This window comes from Diceros bicornis, chromosome 26 (assembly GCF_020826845.1).
Source record: "Diceros bicornis minor isolate mBicDic1 chromosome 26, mDicBic1.mat.cur, whole genome shotgun sequence".
NCBI lineage: Eukaryota > Metazoa > Chordata > Mammalia > Perissodactyla > Rhinocerotidae > Diceros > Diceros bicornis.
The window spans coordinates 37591470-37607008 of record NC_080765.1 but is presented as its reverse complement, the minus strand read 5'-3'; the positions used below and the strand labels follow the sequence as shown (position 1 = coordinate 37607008).

The following is a 15539-nucleotide window of genomic DNA, read 5'->3' as shown; positions in this document are numbered from 1 at the left end:
AATGCTTAAAAAAAGGAGAGAGAAAAGTGGAAAATGGAAGAGGATGGGGTAGTGAAGAGAGAGGCAGACAGAGATAGGAAGAGAGACAGAGAGACAGCCACGTCTAGCCCAGTGTAGATCCTGGGGAGGCTCGGGCCGGTTCTTCCGCTCAGAGAGCGTGTGTGCTGGCGTGTACCTGAACCACTCAGGTGGCAGGGGTCTGCTCTTCCCGCAGTCAGTCTTGGTTTCCAAGTACCTTTCATACTATGAGCGTCTTGCTACTTAAAGCTACGTGGTTTTTTTGCTGCTTTTTTCTGCCCCCGAGTATCACTGATACTAATAACCACGAAACTTGGTGTGTTTTCTGCAAGGCCAATCTGGACCTTCCTCTACTGGCGCCAGCAGGCGCATAGAGCCACTGGCCCCAGCCACGTCTTACCAAGACCTTCAGGGCTAGACTTGGGCACTAGCCAAGACCTTTTTAAATGGTTTATTTAGTTTTTTAGTTATTTTAAAAAATGCTTTAATACCTTATCAGTCAACTGAGGCTAAATTATGCTGTTGTAACAACCAACCTATGGATCTTGGCAGCTCACAACATTAAGTTTATTATGTATCTGTTTCCTACTTGTGCTACACATCCATCATGAGTCAGCTATGGTTATGCTCCATGTTCTTCATGCCAGGATCCAAAACAAAGAAGCAGCCCTGAGCTGGGGCCCCCTGTTCTCATGGCAGAGGGAGAGAGAAGATGGCAGACCATGCTTGGTTTTGAAAGCTTCTGCTTGGAAGTGACATGTATCACTTCCACAAGAAGCCTGATGGTAACAGACCAGGAAGAATAATCCTCTCACAGGGAGGGGCCCTGCAGGTGGAGTAGTAATACAATATACCTCAAAAAGTAATACTCGCTCATTATGGAAAAGTCAGGAAAGATAGATAAGTATTGGGCTGGCCCCGTGGCTTAGCGGTTAAGTGCGTGCGCTCCGCTACTGGCGGCCCGGCTTCAGATCCCAGGCGCGCACCGACACACTGCTTCTCCGGCCATGCTGAGGCCATGTCCCACATACAGCAACTAGAAGGATGTGCAACTATGACATATAACTATCTACTGGGGCTTTGGGCGAAAAAAAAAAAGGAGGAGGATTGGCAACAGATGTTAGCTCAGAGCGGGTCTTCCTCACCAAAAAGAGGAAGATTAGCACGGATGTTAGCTCAGGGCTGATCTTCCTCACAAAAGCAAAAAAAAACATAAGTATTATGTAGCCATTAAAAATGATGATGTGGATCTTATGTCAGCTTGGAAGGTTGTTATATATGATAAAACTAGGTCACTAAATGGAATATATAGTTTAGTCTCATTAAAAAAAGAAACCAAAAAATTGTAAAATGTGTACATTAGCATAAGAAAGTAAAATGGAAAGGGCTAGACCAGCTGTAGCAAACCTAGATGTCCGCAGGGCCCAGGCGGGAAGGGATGCAGGTCAGCTACTCCTCAGTGCCGACCGATCGTCACCATGCAGGAACTGGGGCTCTGTGTCCCTTGATCTTTAAGCCTTTTTATTTTAAACGGAAATCTGGATTTAAACGTTAAAATCTCTTATTTTTATATGTTGGCAAGTTATTAAAATCTTTAACCTGAGTGGACTGCCAGTTTTGTAGCCTCCGATATGAACCCAAAATGATTTTCTCTAGATGGTGAGATTTTGTTTTGTTTTTTTTTTCCTTTTTCCTTATCTGTTTTCTAACTTTACCTCAAAACTGGGTATTTCTTTGTGACAAATAATAATGGGGAAAACAAACAAGAAAATCATAAATAAAAGAAAAAATACGTTTTAGCTAAGGGATTGCTCTTGACTTTGTAATGGTCTATTCAGTTGATAGCTGGTGGTTAATCAGAAGATAGTGACCTAAAGCCTGGGACGTCCTTGCAGCTGCTTGATGTTAATAAAACTGCCGAGGACCCGTGTCTGTGATCAGGAAGGGCCAGACACAAGAGGAGGTCACAGGGAAGAAAGCGCGGGCGTCCTCCTTGGTGTCTTGCTGACCTCGGGCCTCAGGATTCTCTGTGCTGGCTTCTGTTGACACAGAGCCCACCATGTCTTGCTGAAAATGACGCCGAGACTGGGGAGACCCAGAAAGAAGCCTGCTGTCTTAGTGGGAGAAAGGAGAACCGTTCTGAGGACAAACTCCCAGAACAGTTGCTGAAGAAAATCAGATGAAACACCTGGACTCCCATCTAGCAGTTATTTCAAGTACAGCTCCCTGCAGCAGCCCCATTTACCAGATGCGCCTTTTGCCTTTAAGGATGCGAGAGACTGCATGGAGCCGGCAAAGAGAATTGGTTGGATGTGAATGTAGGAGTCGGCTTTAGATTCAGTACGTACTATTGAATATTCAGGATTTTTTATTTTTTCATTCCTTTTTTTCCCCCAACTGTAATTCCCTGCCTCATCACCCATCATGCAAATGTGATTCTTATGCATTTTCTAGTGTGACTCTTTCCCTAAACAAGTAATCAAAACAAGGTTTTGAGCTGTATTTGAGCCGCAAATAAGTTTAGTATAAAATGCAATTATTCGCCTCAAAAAATCAACAGAGACAATTTGGACATTTGAAAAACTTGAATTACCCTTAATCAGAACTCAGAATGGCATCCATTCCAAGGATTAAAATAAGCTACAAGTCCGCCCTAGTTGATAATAGCCAGTTTCTTTAAGAAAAAAAAAAAAAAAAACTTTAAAAATGCTAAAAGTGGTACATGCTTATTATAGAAAATTTGGAAAATAAAGGAAAGTTAGAAAGAAGGAAAACAAATGACTCACGGTCCCACTGCATAGATACAATTGCAGTTAATATCTCTTTCTAGTCTTTTCTCTGCATTTTTTCTCTAGATGGAGTCATCCCATCTGTGATCTTTTGTGTCCTGCTTTTTAATTTAACATAATTTCTCCCCGTGTTATTCTACACTTTATGTCAAAATCTTTCACAACTGTATAGTATTTTTCCGTAGTGATATAGTTTCTTTGATCATTCTGTTAAAAGATAAACTGAGGTATATTAAAATTTTTAAGAATTTATTTGAGCAAACGTTGATTCAAATTAGTGCCAAACTGAACTGGTTAGGAGCACTCCGCCGACAGGAGCTGGGGCAAGGATTTTGTAGAGAGGACATGAAGCAGAGCAAGGAAATTATTTGGTTGGCTGTAGCTTAAGCAGTTGCAGTATTTGGGAAAACCTGATTGGCTGTTTGTGATTGGTTGTTCTTAATCTTGAGGCGTTTCCAGGAATTGACTCTGGCTTAGGTTTTAGTTTGCCCATGTCAGTTATCAAGGCAGTAGAGCTACCTCAGTCTAAGGGCCTCCTTGTTTGATTAATTTTTTTTTTAATTTTTTGTTTATTGCAGTAACATTGGTTTATAACATTGTATAAATTTCAGGTGTACATCATTATACTTCTATTTCTGCATAGATTACATCATGTTCACCACCCAAATACTAATTACAACCCATCACCACACACATGTGCTGAATTATCCCCTTCGTCTTCCTCCCTCCCCGCTTCCCCTCTGGTAACCACCCATCCAATCTCTGTCTTTATGTGTTTGTTTATTGTTGTTATTATCTACTACTTAGTGAAGGAAATCATACGGTATTTGACCTTCTCCCTCTGACTTATTTCACTTTGCCTAATACCCTCAATGTCCATCCATGTTGTCACAAGTGGCTGGATTTCATCGTTTCTTGTGGCTGAGTAGTATTCCATTGTGTATATATACCACATCTTCTTTATCCATTCGTCCCTTGATGGGCACTTAGGTTGCTTCCAAGTCTTGGCTATTGTGAATAACGCTGCAATGAACACAGGGGTGCGTGTATCTTTACGCATTGGCGTTTTCAAGTTCTTTGGATAAATACCCAGCAGTGGAATAGCTGGATCATATGGTAGTTCTATCCTTGATTTTTTGAGGAATCTCCATACTGTTTTCCATAGTGGCTGCACCAGTTTGCACTCCCACCAGCAGTGTATGAGAGTTCCCGTCTCTCCACATCCTCTCCAACACATGTTGTTTCCCGTCTTGTTAATTATAGCCATTCTGACGGGCGTGAGGTGATATCTCACTGTAGTTTTGATTTGCATTTCCCTGATAGTTAATGATTTTGAACATCTTTTCATGTGTCTGTTGTCCATCTGTATATCTTCTTTGGAGAAATGTCTGTTCAGGTCTTTTGCCCATTATTTAATTGGGTTGTTAGTTTTTTTGTTGTTGAGATGCATGAGTTCTTTATATATTTTGGAGATTAACCCCTTATCAGATGTATGGTTTGCAAATACCTTCTCCCAATTGTTAGGTTGTCTTTTCGTTTTGTTGATGGTTTCCTTTGCTGTGCAGAAGCTTTTTAGTTTGATGTAGTCCCATTTGTGTATTTTTTCTATTGTTTCTCTTGCCCGGTCAGACATGGTGCTTGAAAATATGTTGCTAAGACCGATGTCAAAGAGCATACTGCCTATGTTTTCTTCTAGAAGTTTCATAGTTTCAGGTCTTACGTTCAAGTCTTTAATCCATTTGGAGTTAATTTTTGTGTATGGTGTAAGGTAAGGGTCTACTTTCATTTTTTTGCATGTGGCTATCCAGTTTTCCGAACACCATTTGTTGAAGAGACTTTCTTTTCCCCATTGTATGTTCTTGGCTCCTTTGTCAAAGATTAGCTGTCCATAGATGTGTGGGTTTATTTCTGGGCTTTCGATTCTATTCCATTGATCTGTGTGTCTGTTTTTGTGCCAGTACCATGCTGTTTTGGTTACTATAGCTTTGTAGTATATTTTGAAATCAGGGAGTGTGATACCTCCAGCTTTGTTCTTTTTTCTCAGGATTCCTTTAGCTATTCGGGGTCTTTTGTTGTTCCATATAAATTTTAGGCTTCTTTGTTCTATTTCTGTGAAAAATGTTGGAACTTTGATAGGGATTGCATTGAATCTATAGATTGCTTTAGGAAGTATGGACATCTTAATTATGTTAATTCTTCCAATCCAAGAGCACGGAATATCTTTCCATTTCTTTGTGTCTTCTTCAATTTCTTTCAGCAACGTTTTATAGTTTTCAGTGTACAGATCTTTCACCTCTTTGGTTAAGTTTATTCCTAGGTATTTTATTCTTTTTGTTGCAGTTGTAAATGGGATTGTATTCTCAATTTCTCTTTCTGCTACTTCGTTGTTAGTGTATAGAAATGCAACTGATTTTTGTGTGTTGATTTTGTATCCTGCAACTTTACCATATTCGTTTATTACTTCTAAAAGTTTTCTGGTGGATTCTTTAGGGTTTTCTATATATAAAATCATGTCATCTGCAAATAGTGACAGTTTCACTTCTTCCTTTCCAATTTGGATCCCTTTTATTTCTTTCTCTTGCCTGATTGCTCTGGCTAGGACTTCCAGTACTATGTTAAATAGGAGTGGTGACAGTGGGCATCCTTGTCTGGTTCCTGTTCTTAGAGGGATGGCTTTCAGTTTTTCACCATTGAGGATGATATTAGCTGTGGGTTTCTCATATATGGCCTTTATTATGTTGAGGTACTTTCCTTCTATACCCATTTTATTCAAAGTTTTTATCATAAATGGATGCTGCATCTTGTCAAATGCTTTCTCTGCATCTATTGAGATGATCATGTGATTTTTATTCTTCATTTTATTAATGTGGTGTATTACGTTGATTGATTTGCGAATGTTGAACCATCCCTGCATACCTGGAATAAATCCGACTTGATTATGGTGTATAATCTTTTTAACGTATTGTTGTATGCGATTTGCTAGTATTTTGTTGAGGATTTTGCATCGATGTTCATCAGTGATATTGGCCTGTAATTTTCTTTTTTTGTGTTGTCCTTGTCAGGTTTTGGTATCAGGGTAATGTCGGCTTTGTAGAATGAGTTAGGGAGCTTCCCCCCACCATCAATTTTTTGGAAGAGTTTGAGAAGGGTAGGTATTAAGTCTTCTTTGAATGTTTGGTAGAATTCACCAGGGAAGCCGTCTTGTCCTGGACTTTTATTTTTGGGGAGGTTTTTGATTACTGTTTCAATCTCCTTACTGGTGATCTGTCTATTCAAATTCTCTACTTCTTCTTGATCCAGTTTTGGAAGGTTATAAGATTCTAAGAATTTATCCATTTCTTACAGATTGTCGAATTGGTTGGCATATAGCTTTTCATAGTATTGTCTTATAATCTTTTGTATTTCTGAGGTGTCTGTTGTAATTTCTCCTCTTTCATTTCTGATTTTACTTATTTGTGCCTTCTCTCTCTTTTTCTTGGTGAGTCTAGCTAAAGGTTTGTCAATTTTGTTTATCTTTTCAAAGAACCAGCTCTTGGTTTTATTAATTTTTTCTATTTTTTTTTAGTCTCTATTTCATTTATTTCTGTTCTGATTTTTATTATTTCCCTTCTTCTACTGATTTTGGGCTTTGTTTGTTCTTCTTGTTCTTCTTTTTCCAGTTCCTTTAGGTGCATTGTTAGATTGTTTATTTGAGATTTTTCTTGTTTGTTGAGATAGGCCTATATTGCTATAAACTTCCCTCTTAGAACCGCTTTTGCTGTATCCCATAAATTCTGGCATGTCGTATTTTCATTTTCATTTGTCTCTAGGTATTTTTTGATTTCTTCTTTGATTTCTTCGTCGACCCAGTCATTGTTCAGTAGCATTTTGTTTAATCTCCACGTATTTGTGGCTTTTCTGATTTTCTTTCTAGTTTCATACTGTTGTGGTCAGAAAAGATGCTTGGTATTATTTCAGTCTTCTTAAATTTATGGAGACTTGTTTTGTGGCCTAATATGTGATCAATCCTGGAGAATGTTCCATGTGCCTTTGAAAAGAACGTGTATTCTTCGGTTTTTGGATGGAATGCTCTGTATATATCTACTAGGTCCATCTGTTCTAGTGTGTCGTTTAAGGCCAATGTTTCCTTATTGATCTTCTGTTTGGATGATCTATCCGTTGGTGTAAGTGGAGTGTTAAAGTCCCCTACTATTATTGTGTTACTGTCTCTCTCTCTTTTTATGTCTGTTAATAATTGCTTTATATACTTAGGTGCACCTACATTGGGTGCGTAGATATTTACAAGTGTTATATCCTCTTTTTGGATTGTTCCCTTGATCATTATGTAATGGCCTTCTTTGTCTCTTTTTACAGTTTTTGTTTTAAAGTCTATTTTGTCTGATATGAGTACTGCTACCCCAGCTTTCTTTTCATTGCCATTTGCGTGGAGTATCTTTTTCCATCCCTTCACTTTCAGTTTGTGAGTGTCTTTAGGTCTGAAGTGTGTCTCTTGTATGCAGCATATATATGGGTCTTGTTGTTTTATCCAATCAGCCACCCTATGCCTTTTAATTGGAGCATTAGTCCATTGACGTTTAAAGTAGCTATTGATAAGTATGTACTTGCTGCCCTTTTTTATCTTTTTTTTCCCATCAGTGTTTTAGTAGTCCTTCTCTGTTCCTTTCTTCTTCTATACAGAATTGATGGTCTCTTTAGTTTGACCTCTGTCTGAAAGCTCTACTCTTTAACTCCCCTCCTCCCTCATTTTATGTTTTTGATATCATATCTAACCTCTTTTTTGTGCATTTGTATCCATTACTCTCTTATCATGGAAATAGATAATTTTTCCTATTTGTGGTCTTCTCTTTTCCCCTTAAATCAGTCCCTTTAACATTTCTTGTAGCACTGGTTTCTTGGTGACAAACTCCTTGAATTTTTGCTTGTCTGGGAAATTTTTGATCTCTCCTTCCATTTTGAATGATAAACTTGCTGGGTAGAGTATTCTTGGCTGTAAGTTTTTTCCTTTTAGCACTTTAAATATGTCATGCCACTCTCTTCTAGCCTGTAAGGTTTCTACTGAGAAGTCAGCTGATAGCCTTATGGGGTTTCCTTTCTACGTAACTTGTCTTTCTCTTGCGGCTTTTAGGATTCTCTCTTTATCTTTAATTCTGGACATTTTGATTATGATGTGTCTTGGTGTGGGCCTCTTTGGGTTTATCTTGTTTGGGGCTCTCTGTGATTCCTGTGCCTGGATGTCTGTTTCCTTCCTTAGGTTAGGGAAGTTTTCATCTATCATTTCTTCAAATAGATTCTCTGCCCCTTTGTCTCGCTCTTCTCCTTCCGGGACACCTATAACACGGATGTTAGTGTGCTTATGTTGTCCCAGAGGTCCCTTAGACTGTCCTCACTCTTTTTAATCCTTTTCTCTTTTACCTGTTCAGCTTGGCTAATTTCTTCTAGTCTTTCATCCAGCTCACAGATCCATTCTTCTGTATCCTCTACTCTGCTTTTGAGTCCCTCTAGTGAATTTTTCATTCCCAGTATTGTATTCTTCATTTCTGATTGCTTCTTTTTTATAGCTTCCATTTCTTTGTTGACATTCTCACTGAGTTCATCTGTTCTTCTCCCCAGATCAGTGAGCATCCTTAACACTCTTTGTTTGAACTCTCTGTTGGGTAGGTTGCTCATTTGTTTCACTTAGTTCCTTTTCTGGGGTTTTGTCCTGTTCCCTTACTTGGAATGTATTCCTTTGCCTCCTCATTTTGCCTCTTTCCCTGTGCTTGTGTCTACGTATTAGGTAGGTCAGCTATGTCTCCTGCTCTTGGATAGGTGACCTTATATAAGTGATGCCTTAGGAGGCCTGCAGTGTGCTTCCCTCAGTTCTCAACGTTCCAGGGGTGACCCCTATGTGGGCTACGTGTGTCCTTCTGTTGTGGCCTGTTTGCTCTCCCTGTAGGCACTCAGGAAGGCCGAGTTATGCTCCTGGCCAGCTGTTGTAATGCTCAGCTGCTTGTAGTTGTTGTGGGCTCTTCAGTCTCTTTGTCAGGTGTGGGGAGCCCCAGCACAGTTGGCTGCAAGTTCTAATACCACGTTTGTGTTGCAGTATTTCTTTTGAGTGAGTAGGCCCCCAGCGTGGCAGGTTGTTAGGCTCAGGGCGTTACAATTGCTATAAGCCTCCAGCCTTTAGGTCTCTTGTCAGCTCTCTGAGGATTGCAGCTGGGTGGGGCTGGCCTCAGGCACAGGAGCACCCAGTTGTTTCAGGCTTTGGAAGGTGGGGCAAACCTCCTATGTGGGTCTTTGAGAAGCACAAGTCTTCTGCAGCTGACAAGCCCTGCCGCCCACAGGTCCACACACACAGTCAACATAGTCCTGCCCCATGTGCGCACCGGACCTCCTGAAGTGGACCCAGTCTCTCCACGGCGGGAGCCCCACACTCTCCACCTGCTCCTTGTGCACGCCCTGCCCCACTGAAGTGGGCTCAGTTGCCAGGCTGCAGAGAATCCAGTCACCAGTCTATGCAGGCCCAGAAGTTGCCTGAGGGCTTGTTGTTGGGTGGCACCAGTCTCTAGGGTGGGCTGCCTGCCCTGGCTAAGCTGGATTAAATCGGTGCTCTAGTGGGTGGGGCAGACCTGGGCTAGGAGGCCCCAGGGAGAACTCCAATGGCGTCTGTGTCAGCACACCCATACCAGGCCACAACAATGGCTGCTGCCAATGTCCCAGTCCCTGGAGAGGTCTCACCTCTCACCGAGATGCACTCAGGGCCTATCAGGTGAGTCTCGTTTCACCAAAGCACTGTGCACCTTTCTTTCTGGTGATTTTAGGTTGCTTTCTGAAACAGGTGAGTTTGCGCTTGGGCCCTTTAAGAGCCGGTTTTAATTTTTTTGTGAACCAGCTTTTCTGGGGTTACTCCCCAATGTTTTAGTAGCAGGCAAAGTCAGATATTATGCCACTTGTCTTGATTGTGCTGGGTCCACAAAATGCCCACAGCGGGGGCGCTCCCGGCTCAGGGCCCCGCTCCTCCAGGGAGGGCTGCATACCTGTGGGCTGCTCTCGGGTGGCCGTGAGGCGCTGTGGCTTGTGAAGGCAGCGTTTTTTCTCTCCAGAAGGGAATTTCTGCCTCTTCCAAGTCAATTCGGATTGTCGTTTGCTGCAGGAGTTCCTCTTATCCAGTTTTCAGTGCTGTCTCAGGGGTAATTTTTCCATGAGTAGCTGTAAATTGGCTGTGTCTGCGGGAGGAGGTGAGTTCAGAGTCTGCTTATGCTGCCGTCTTGACTTCTCTCTATCCTTGTTTGATTAATTTAACAATTCTCATTGTTCACCATTTAGGTTTTTTCTAATTTCTCACTCTCCTGAACAATAACAGAGAACCATGTTATCCTTCAGGCCTATTCTGTATTTTAGATTTTTTTTCCAAATAGTTCTGTGGTTGGAGGAGGGGGCGGCAGTGTGATATAGTAGAAGGTGCGTAGACTTCTGGAGTAGATGGATGTAAGTTCTGATCCTGACCCTTCTGTCTTCTTGCTCTGTGACCACAGGCAACTTATTAAACTGCCTGTGCCTTGCTTTCTCATCGGCACATTGGGGGCTGCACCACCCAACTTGCAGGGTCTTTATGGAGTTTAGAATAATGACTATGAAGTACCTGGCCTTGAGGGGGCACTCAGATAACTCAGTGTGCTGTCGGCTGCAAGGAACAGAAGACCTGATCGGCGATGACCTTGAAATCAGACACACTGACTTTGGAATTGGATCGTTCCTGAGTTTATATCTCAGCTCTGCCCTGAGAGATCTGTAACCTTGGGCAAGTTATATAACAGCCTGAGGCTCAGTTTATTCATTTGTGCAAAGCTCACAAAGGAGTTATGAGGACTAAATAAAATTAATAAAACGAGATTATATGTACAGCACCTCATATAGTGCCAGACTATATGTAGTGCATACTTAGTACATGATGGCCACTATTATTATTACTTCTATCATCCTCATTGTCTTATCAGTGCTGTAAGTGAGCCCTACAGAAGCTGCTGTGGGAGAATAAGGAGAGACACCTCACTCTGTTTGCACGTGGTGGTGGGAGATCATAGAAGCTTCCAGGAGGAAGTGATGCCTAAACTAGTCTTTAATGCTGAGTTGGGATGAGCCAGGTAGGCAGAGGGTCCAGCATGCTCCCAGGTCCAGAGATGACAGGACAGTGGGGGATGGCTGGCAGAAGGGGATGTTAGACGAATGGCCAGGACCCCGATGCAAGTGTCACGTCAGTGCAGAACCTGAGACTTCACCTCGACTAACTGAGGTGCCGGGGCTAGGGAGCAGGAGAGTGGTAAATCCTTCTTGCTGTTCCATCCTGAAGGGCTGGAGTCTTTCTTCTGTTCTTACATTGCCGTCATTGATCTACAGCCTATGAATGATGCTCTCCAGCTCTGTGGTGCAATGAGAAACTCAACTTTGATGGAACACATCGGAAAGTGAAATACTCATTCCCCTCAAAAAAAGTTTGACCTTTTGCAAGAAGTTTTAGAAAATGAGTGCATCTGTGTTACGTAAAGTACCATCTTGTTTTCTCCCTGAGTTGAACAAGGAAATAATGAAGTAAACATTTTCTGCTTCAGAGTGTTAAGAATAAAGGGATGCTGCTCTTGTGCCCAGTGTCTTCTGTGCTGTTACCTAAACCTTTAGCTGGCACCTGAGATCAGGTAATCCTAACAACACAGGGAAAGCTCACAGGCTCCTTTCTGGAAGTTTGTTCGTTTGTTCGTTCATTCGTTCCTTCTTTCAGCCAGTCAACCAACCAACAAAATATTTATTGAGCACCTTCCGTGCCAGACTTTCTTCTGTGCCCTGGGGATATACTAATGAGCCCAATTGGAGGTGATCCCTGTTCGCAGGGAGTGAACATTCTAGGGCAGAGGCTCAATAAACAAGTAAGGAAGCCCTGTGGTTTTATTCAACAGTTAGTGCTGGGAAGCAAATAGACTGGGTGCTGCGGTGGAGGGGACTGGGGCGTATTCAGTAGAGGCTGCATCAGATGGGGTCATTCGAGAGGGCCTTTCTTCATTGGTCGGCGTGGGAGTAAGTCTGTGGGTTTATTGACAGCTGAGTGAATGGTCCTCCCCATTCACGAATTCAACAGCTATGGTTATTGTTACTTACAGGTCTTTGTACGTCTTTGTATTCTGATCCTTGACCCTTGTCCTCAAGGAAGATTATAGTCTGGTGGAGGAAAGAGATGCATTTTTTTGGGTAAATGCTGTCATTGAAATGCCCTGTGGTGTGTGAGGGGTAAACACCAGGACTGTAGAAGTCCAGGGTTTGGGCACCTAGCTCAGGCTGGGGTAGGGGGATTCAGTCACAAAACGCCTTTGGAGAAGTGGTGCGTGGGCTGATAGAAGGGTGATCAGGCAGAGACAGGTGGGCAGGGCACCTGCGTGGAGGGACTGGCCCAAAGCAGGAGCCGTGAAACCTCATGCCTCAGAAGCAGCACTGCGGTTCTCACGGCTGCAGTTCACACGTCACAGGCCCAGAGTCAGACCCTCTGTTAACTGTGAAGTCCAAGTACAGGGCAGTCTTAGTGTGGATCCTGCACTTGCCAGTGACAGGAACTTGGTTAGTTTAAATGTAAAAAAAAATAAATCAAGGTGAGCAAGAGAGCTATTATTCGACGCAGTTGGCGGAATACCCCGGAAGTTCACGGAACGCAGTGGTGGTAGGAGCCCAATCCTTTAATGCCAGGAAGCTGGCCCCACCACCTCCACGGCTCCCTGTGTGTCTCCCCTCGCACTTCCTGCACGATCTGCATTCTTCCAAGTTGGCAAGGCCTGTGGGCAGAGAACTTTCTCCAATGTTGTGACCATGCATTACTCTTAGGAAAGGGCTTTGGGGGGCTCCCTTTGGATGTGCCAGCCAGCCCATGGACACAGGGCACAGGGTGGTAGGATTGGCAGGCTTGGCACCATGTCCTGGGGGCAAGGGTGTGGGTAGAGGCAGGTCCTGTGGCAGTGGCACGAGGACAGCGTGGAATGGGCTGAGGTGGTTCTGAGAGGAGGGACACCAAGCGGGCAGACCGACCATGCTCTTCTGAAAGTGTGTTTGCCCCGTTCCTTTAGGACCGCTGCGGAGGTCTGCTCCCGCCATGAGTAATTATAGTTGTCGCGTCTTGGTTAGCCACGGTTCTGTGCAGCTTTTGTCAGTTAAAAAAAAAAGGGGAGGGCGTCTTGAGGGGAAATAGTGGCCTACATAATGAGCCCCCTTCCTCTGCTGTAATGTCCACTGATTGGAACGTGCCGTTTAGTGTCTCCTAACAGGAAAAGATTGAGAACTGTAGAGATCAAAGGGCCCGTTCAACTTTCTGGTGTTTGTGCGGAAACATTTCCAGATCCCAGAACTGTTCCAGAAACTGAAATTTAGCAACCCCGCCCTCTGCTCTCTTTGGACTCTTGTTCCAGCCATAGCCGTCTTTAGCACTGATGTGTGTCTCCTCTGCTTGACTTGCTGGCCACAGTATCTGTCCCCTGCCCCCTATTTTGAGGTCCTCACGTTAGCATCCTTTTTAATACCTCCCAAAGTCATTCCCCGGGCCAGGGGTGGAGGGTGAGTCTACCAGGCACCGTTTATCTCATGTCCTTTGAGATCCTTGAGCAGCAAGAGTGCGGGCCCTGAGTCAAACACCTGGTTTCAAGTCCCATCCTGCCGACTTCCCCTGGGTGGCCTTGGGCAGCTTACTTGACCTCTCTAGAGAGGCCTCAGTTTTCTTCTCTGTGAAGTGGGGATGATAATAGGAACAACTTTGTAAGATAATAGAAAGTGTTAGGTGAGTGTCTGTGATGTAATGAGCTTTTAGTGACTGTTTTAGTTTCTCTATTTGCCCAAAGTAGGGAGTGGTGGGCCAGTGAGCCCCAAGATCAGAGAGCTGGGCCCTGGGACAGCCTGTCCCCTGAGAACTGTGCAGCAGGGTGTTTGGTGGCGGGAGGCAGTGGGTAGGAGCGGGGGGGCGGGGCACTGTTGCTGCCGTTGTCCCTTCTTCCTTTTGTGCCCCATCTCAGAGCTAGAGCAGTCTGCCCAGAAGTGCCCCCAGCCCCCGGCCTTGGGATGACCCCCACGGAGCCAGTCCCGCCGAGTGCTGGGGGACCTTGAACAGCCCCTCGGACTGCAGGGGGCTTTCTTGGCCCTTCACCCTGTGACAGTGCTGCCTGCATCTGCATCACAGGGTCTGCTGCCCTGACCCCAGAGAACAGGGGGCAGAGGGCTCTGTTTGCTCTGGTCCCGTGCGAACGGTGGCATTAACTGGAAGGAAGAGCTAGAACAGGATGTTCTCCAGGCTCCACATTTCCATTGCACCAGGGGACATTCCTCCTTGCTGTCATTTGATGACATCTCTGTTGGAGAATAAAGTCAGCCCCTTGTGGTCCCCGAGAGAAGGGAACCATCCCTGAGAGTCTTTGCTAGCAATCCTCTTGGGTATGAAAAGCGGGTCGGGGGCAGTCCCTTCAAGGGGGAGGGTCTCGACTGGGTTCCACGGGGAGCGTGACTTGGGACCACTTGGCCCTTCCACAGGCCTAGGGTAGGTTGGAGGAATTGGGTCTGCACTTGGACCTTCACAGTTGTTCGGCAATTGAAGAGCATGCCAGCCTCTCTGCCGTGAGAGATCAGCTCAGGTAACATCTGGTGTGACTCACCTGGTGCCAGCCCTTGTCGAGAATAAAGGGACTTTGTGGGAAAACGTTCTGCCTTACATCTGTTTGTTAAAATTCTGAACTCTTCTCTCTCTAGCTTAGAGAAAGACCCCATTTATTAAACTGATGAGCAGCAAGGAGATGGTCAAGTAATTTACTTGGTGAAGTAAGTTAGGGAATCGCCCTTCTCAGCTCACCCTCTTGGAGACTCTTGCTGCCGGAAGGCATGGCCGAGGCTCTGAGAACCTGCCGGAGGGACCTGAGTGTGGCTTTGGTACTTCCATTTTCATGAATACCTGTAGGTAGCTCCTGCGACACAGCTGTTTGAGGACACAATTTGGAGAACACGAGCTTGGACACATAGTCCCCCTGCTGATGAACACAAGACGCTGGTGGCTGCGTCTGAGAGTACCATCTGGGTCCTCAGCTGTGGGTTTCTCTTACTGTGCTCCCCAGAGGCCCTGGCTAGAAGAGTGGAGGGTCCTCGGGTTGCTACCGTTACCTGATCCTGGGGCTCCCTGCACGGAGCCGGCCACCGTGTGGTGAGGGCACTCCTAATCAAGGCGTCTGGACTGGTCACGGAGTTTCAGATCTGCCCCGCTCATGGGGCGGCTGCTAGGATCAGGGGAGAGGGGTCCATGGTGCTCCATGAGGGCTCCCACGCCGTGCCAGGATTTTTATACTGAGATGCACCATATCTCAAGGTTGACCTTGCAGAGGGATTGGAGCTGTTTTCTGTGCCGCCACGCTCCGCTCAAGCCCGCCTGAGTGGCAGTGGCACAGGTGAGGGCCACACCTCCTGCTTGGACCCAGGCACCAGGCTGTCGATAGGAGGCAGCGGGCTGAGGAGCTCCCAGACAGACGTTTCTATCCAGAGAGAGGGGAAGGAACAAAGTACCATTTTTAGTACAAGGAGACGTGACAGCTTGGCGTAAGTGCGACGCGTGACGTCTCTGTGTGAGGTATGCCACTGCCTGGTGGAGTGGAGCGAGCACCTGGCTGCTTGCCTCCCTGCCAGATGCCATTTCAGGAAGATGCTTGTGTTGCTCAGACAGGCGTTTGCGTCCCCAGCTGCTCAGGCGCT

The 15539-nt window shown here is 44.8% G+C and overlaps 1 protein-coding gene across 3 annotated transcripts in view; it reads left to right on the top strand.

Annotated features, from left to right (window-relative positions):
• SNX29 (sorting nexin 29) overlaps positions 1 to 15539 on the top strand; it is a 522293-nt gene that overhangs the window by 379708 nt on the left and 127046 nt on the right. The window contains exon 19 of one of the 3 annotated variants that reach the window (XM_058570033.1): positions 1857 to 3019. The exons of the other annotated variants lie outside the window; for them this stretch is intronic. Coding sequence (XP_058426016.1) covers positions 1857 to 1874 — 18 coding nt within the window. The 3' untranslated portion in view covers positions 1875 to 3019. Of the gene's footprint in view, positions 1 to 1856; positions 3020 to 15539 lie in introns of those variants that run through there. 3 annotated transcript variants of the gene reach the window in all.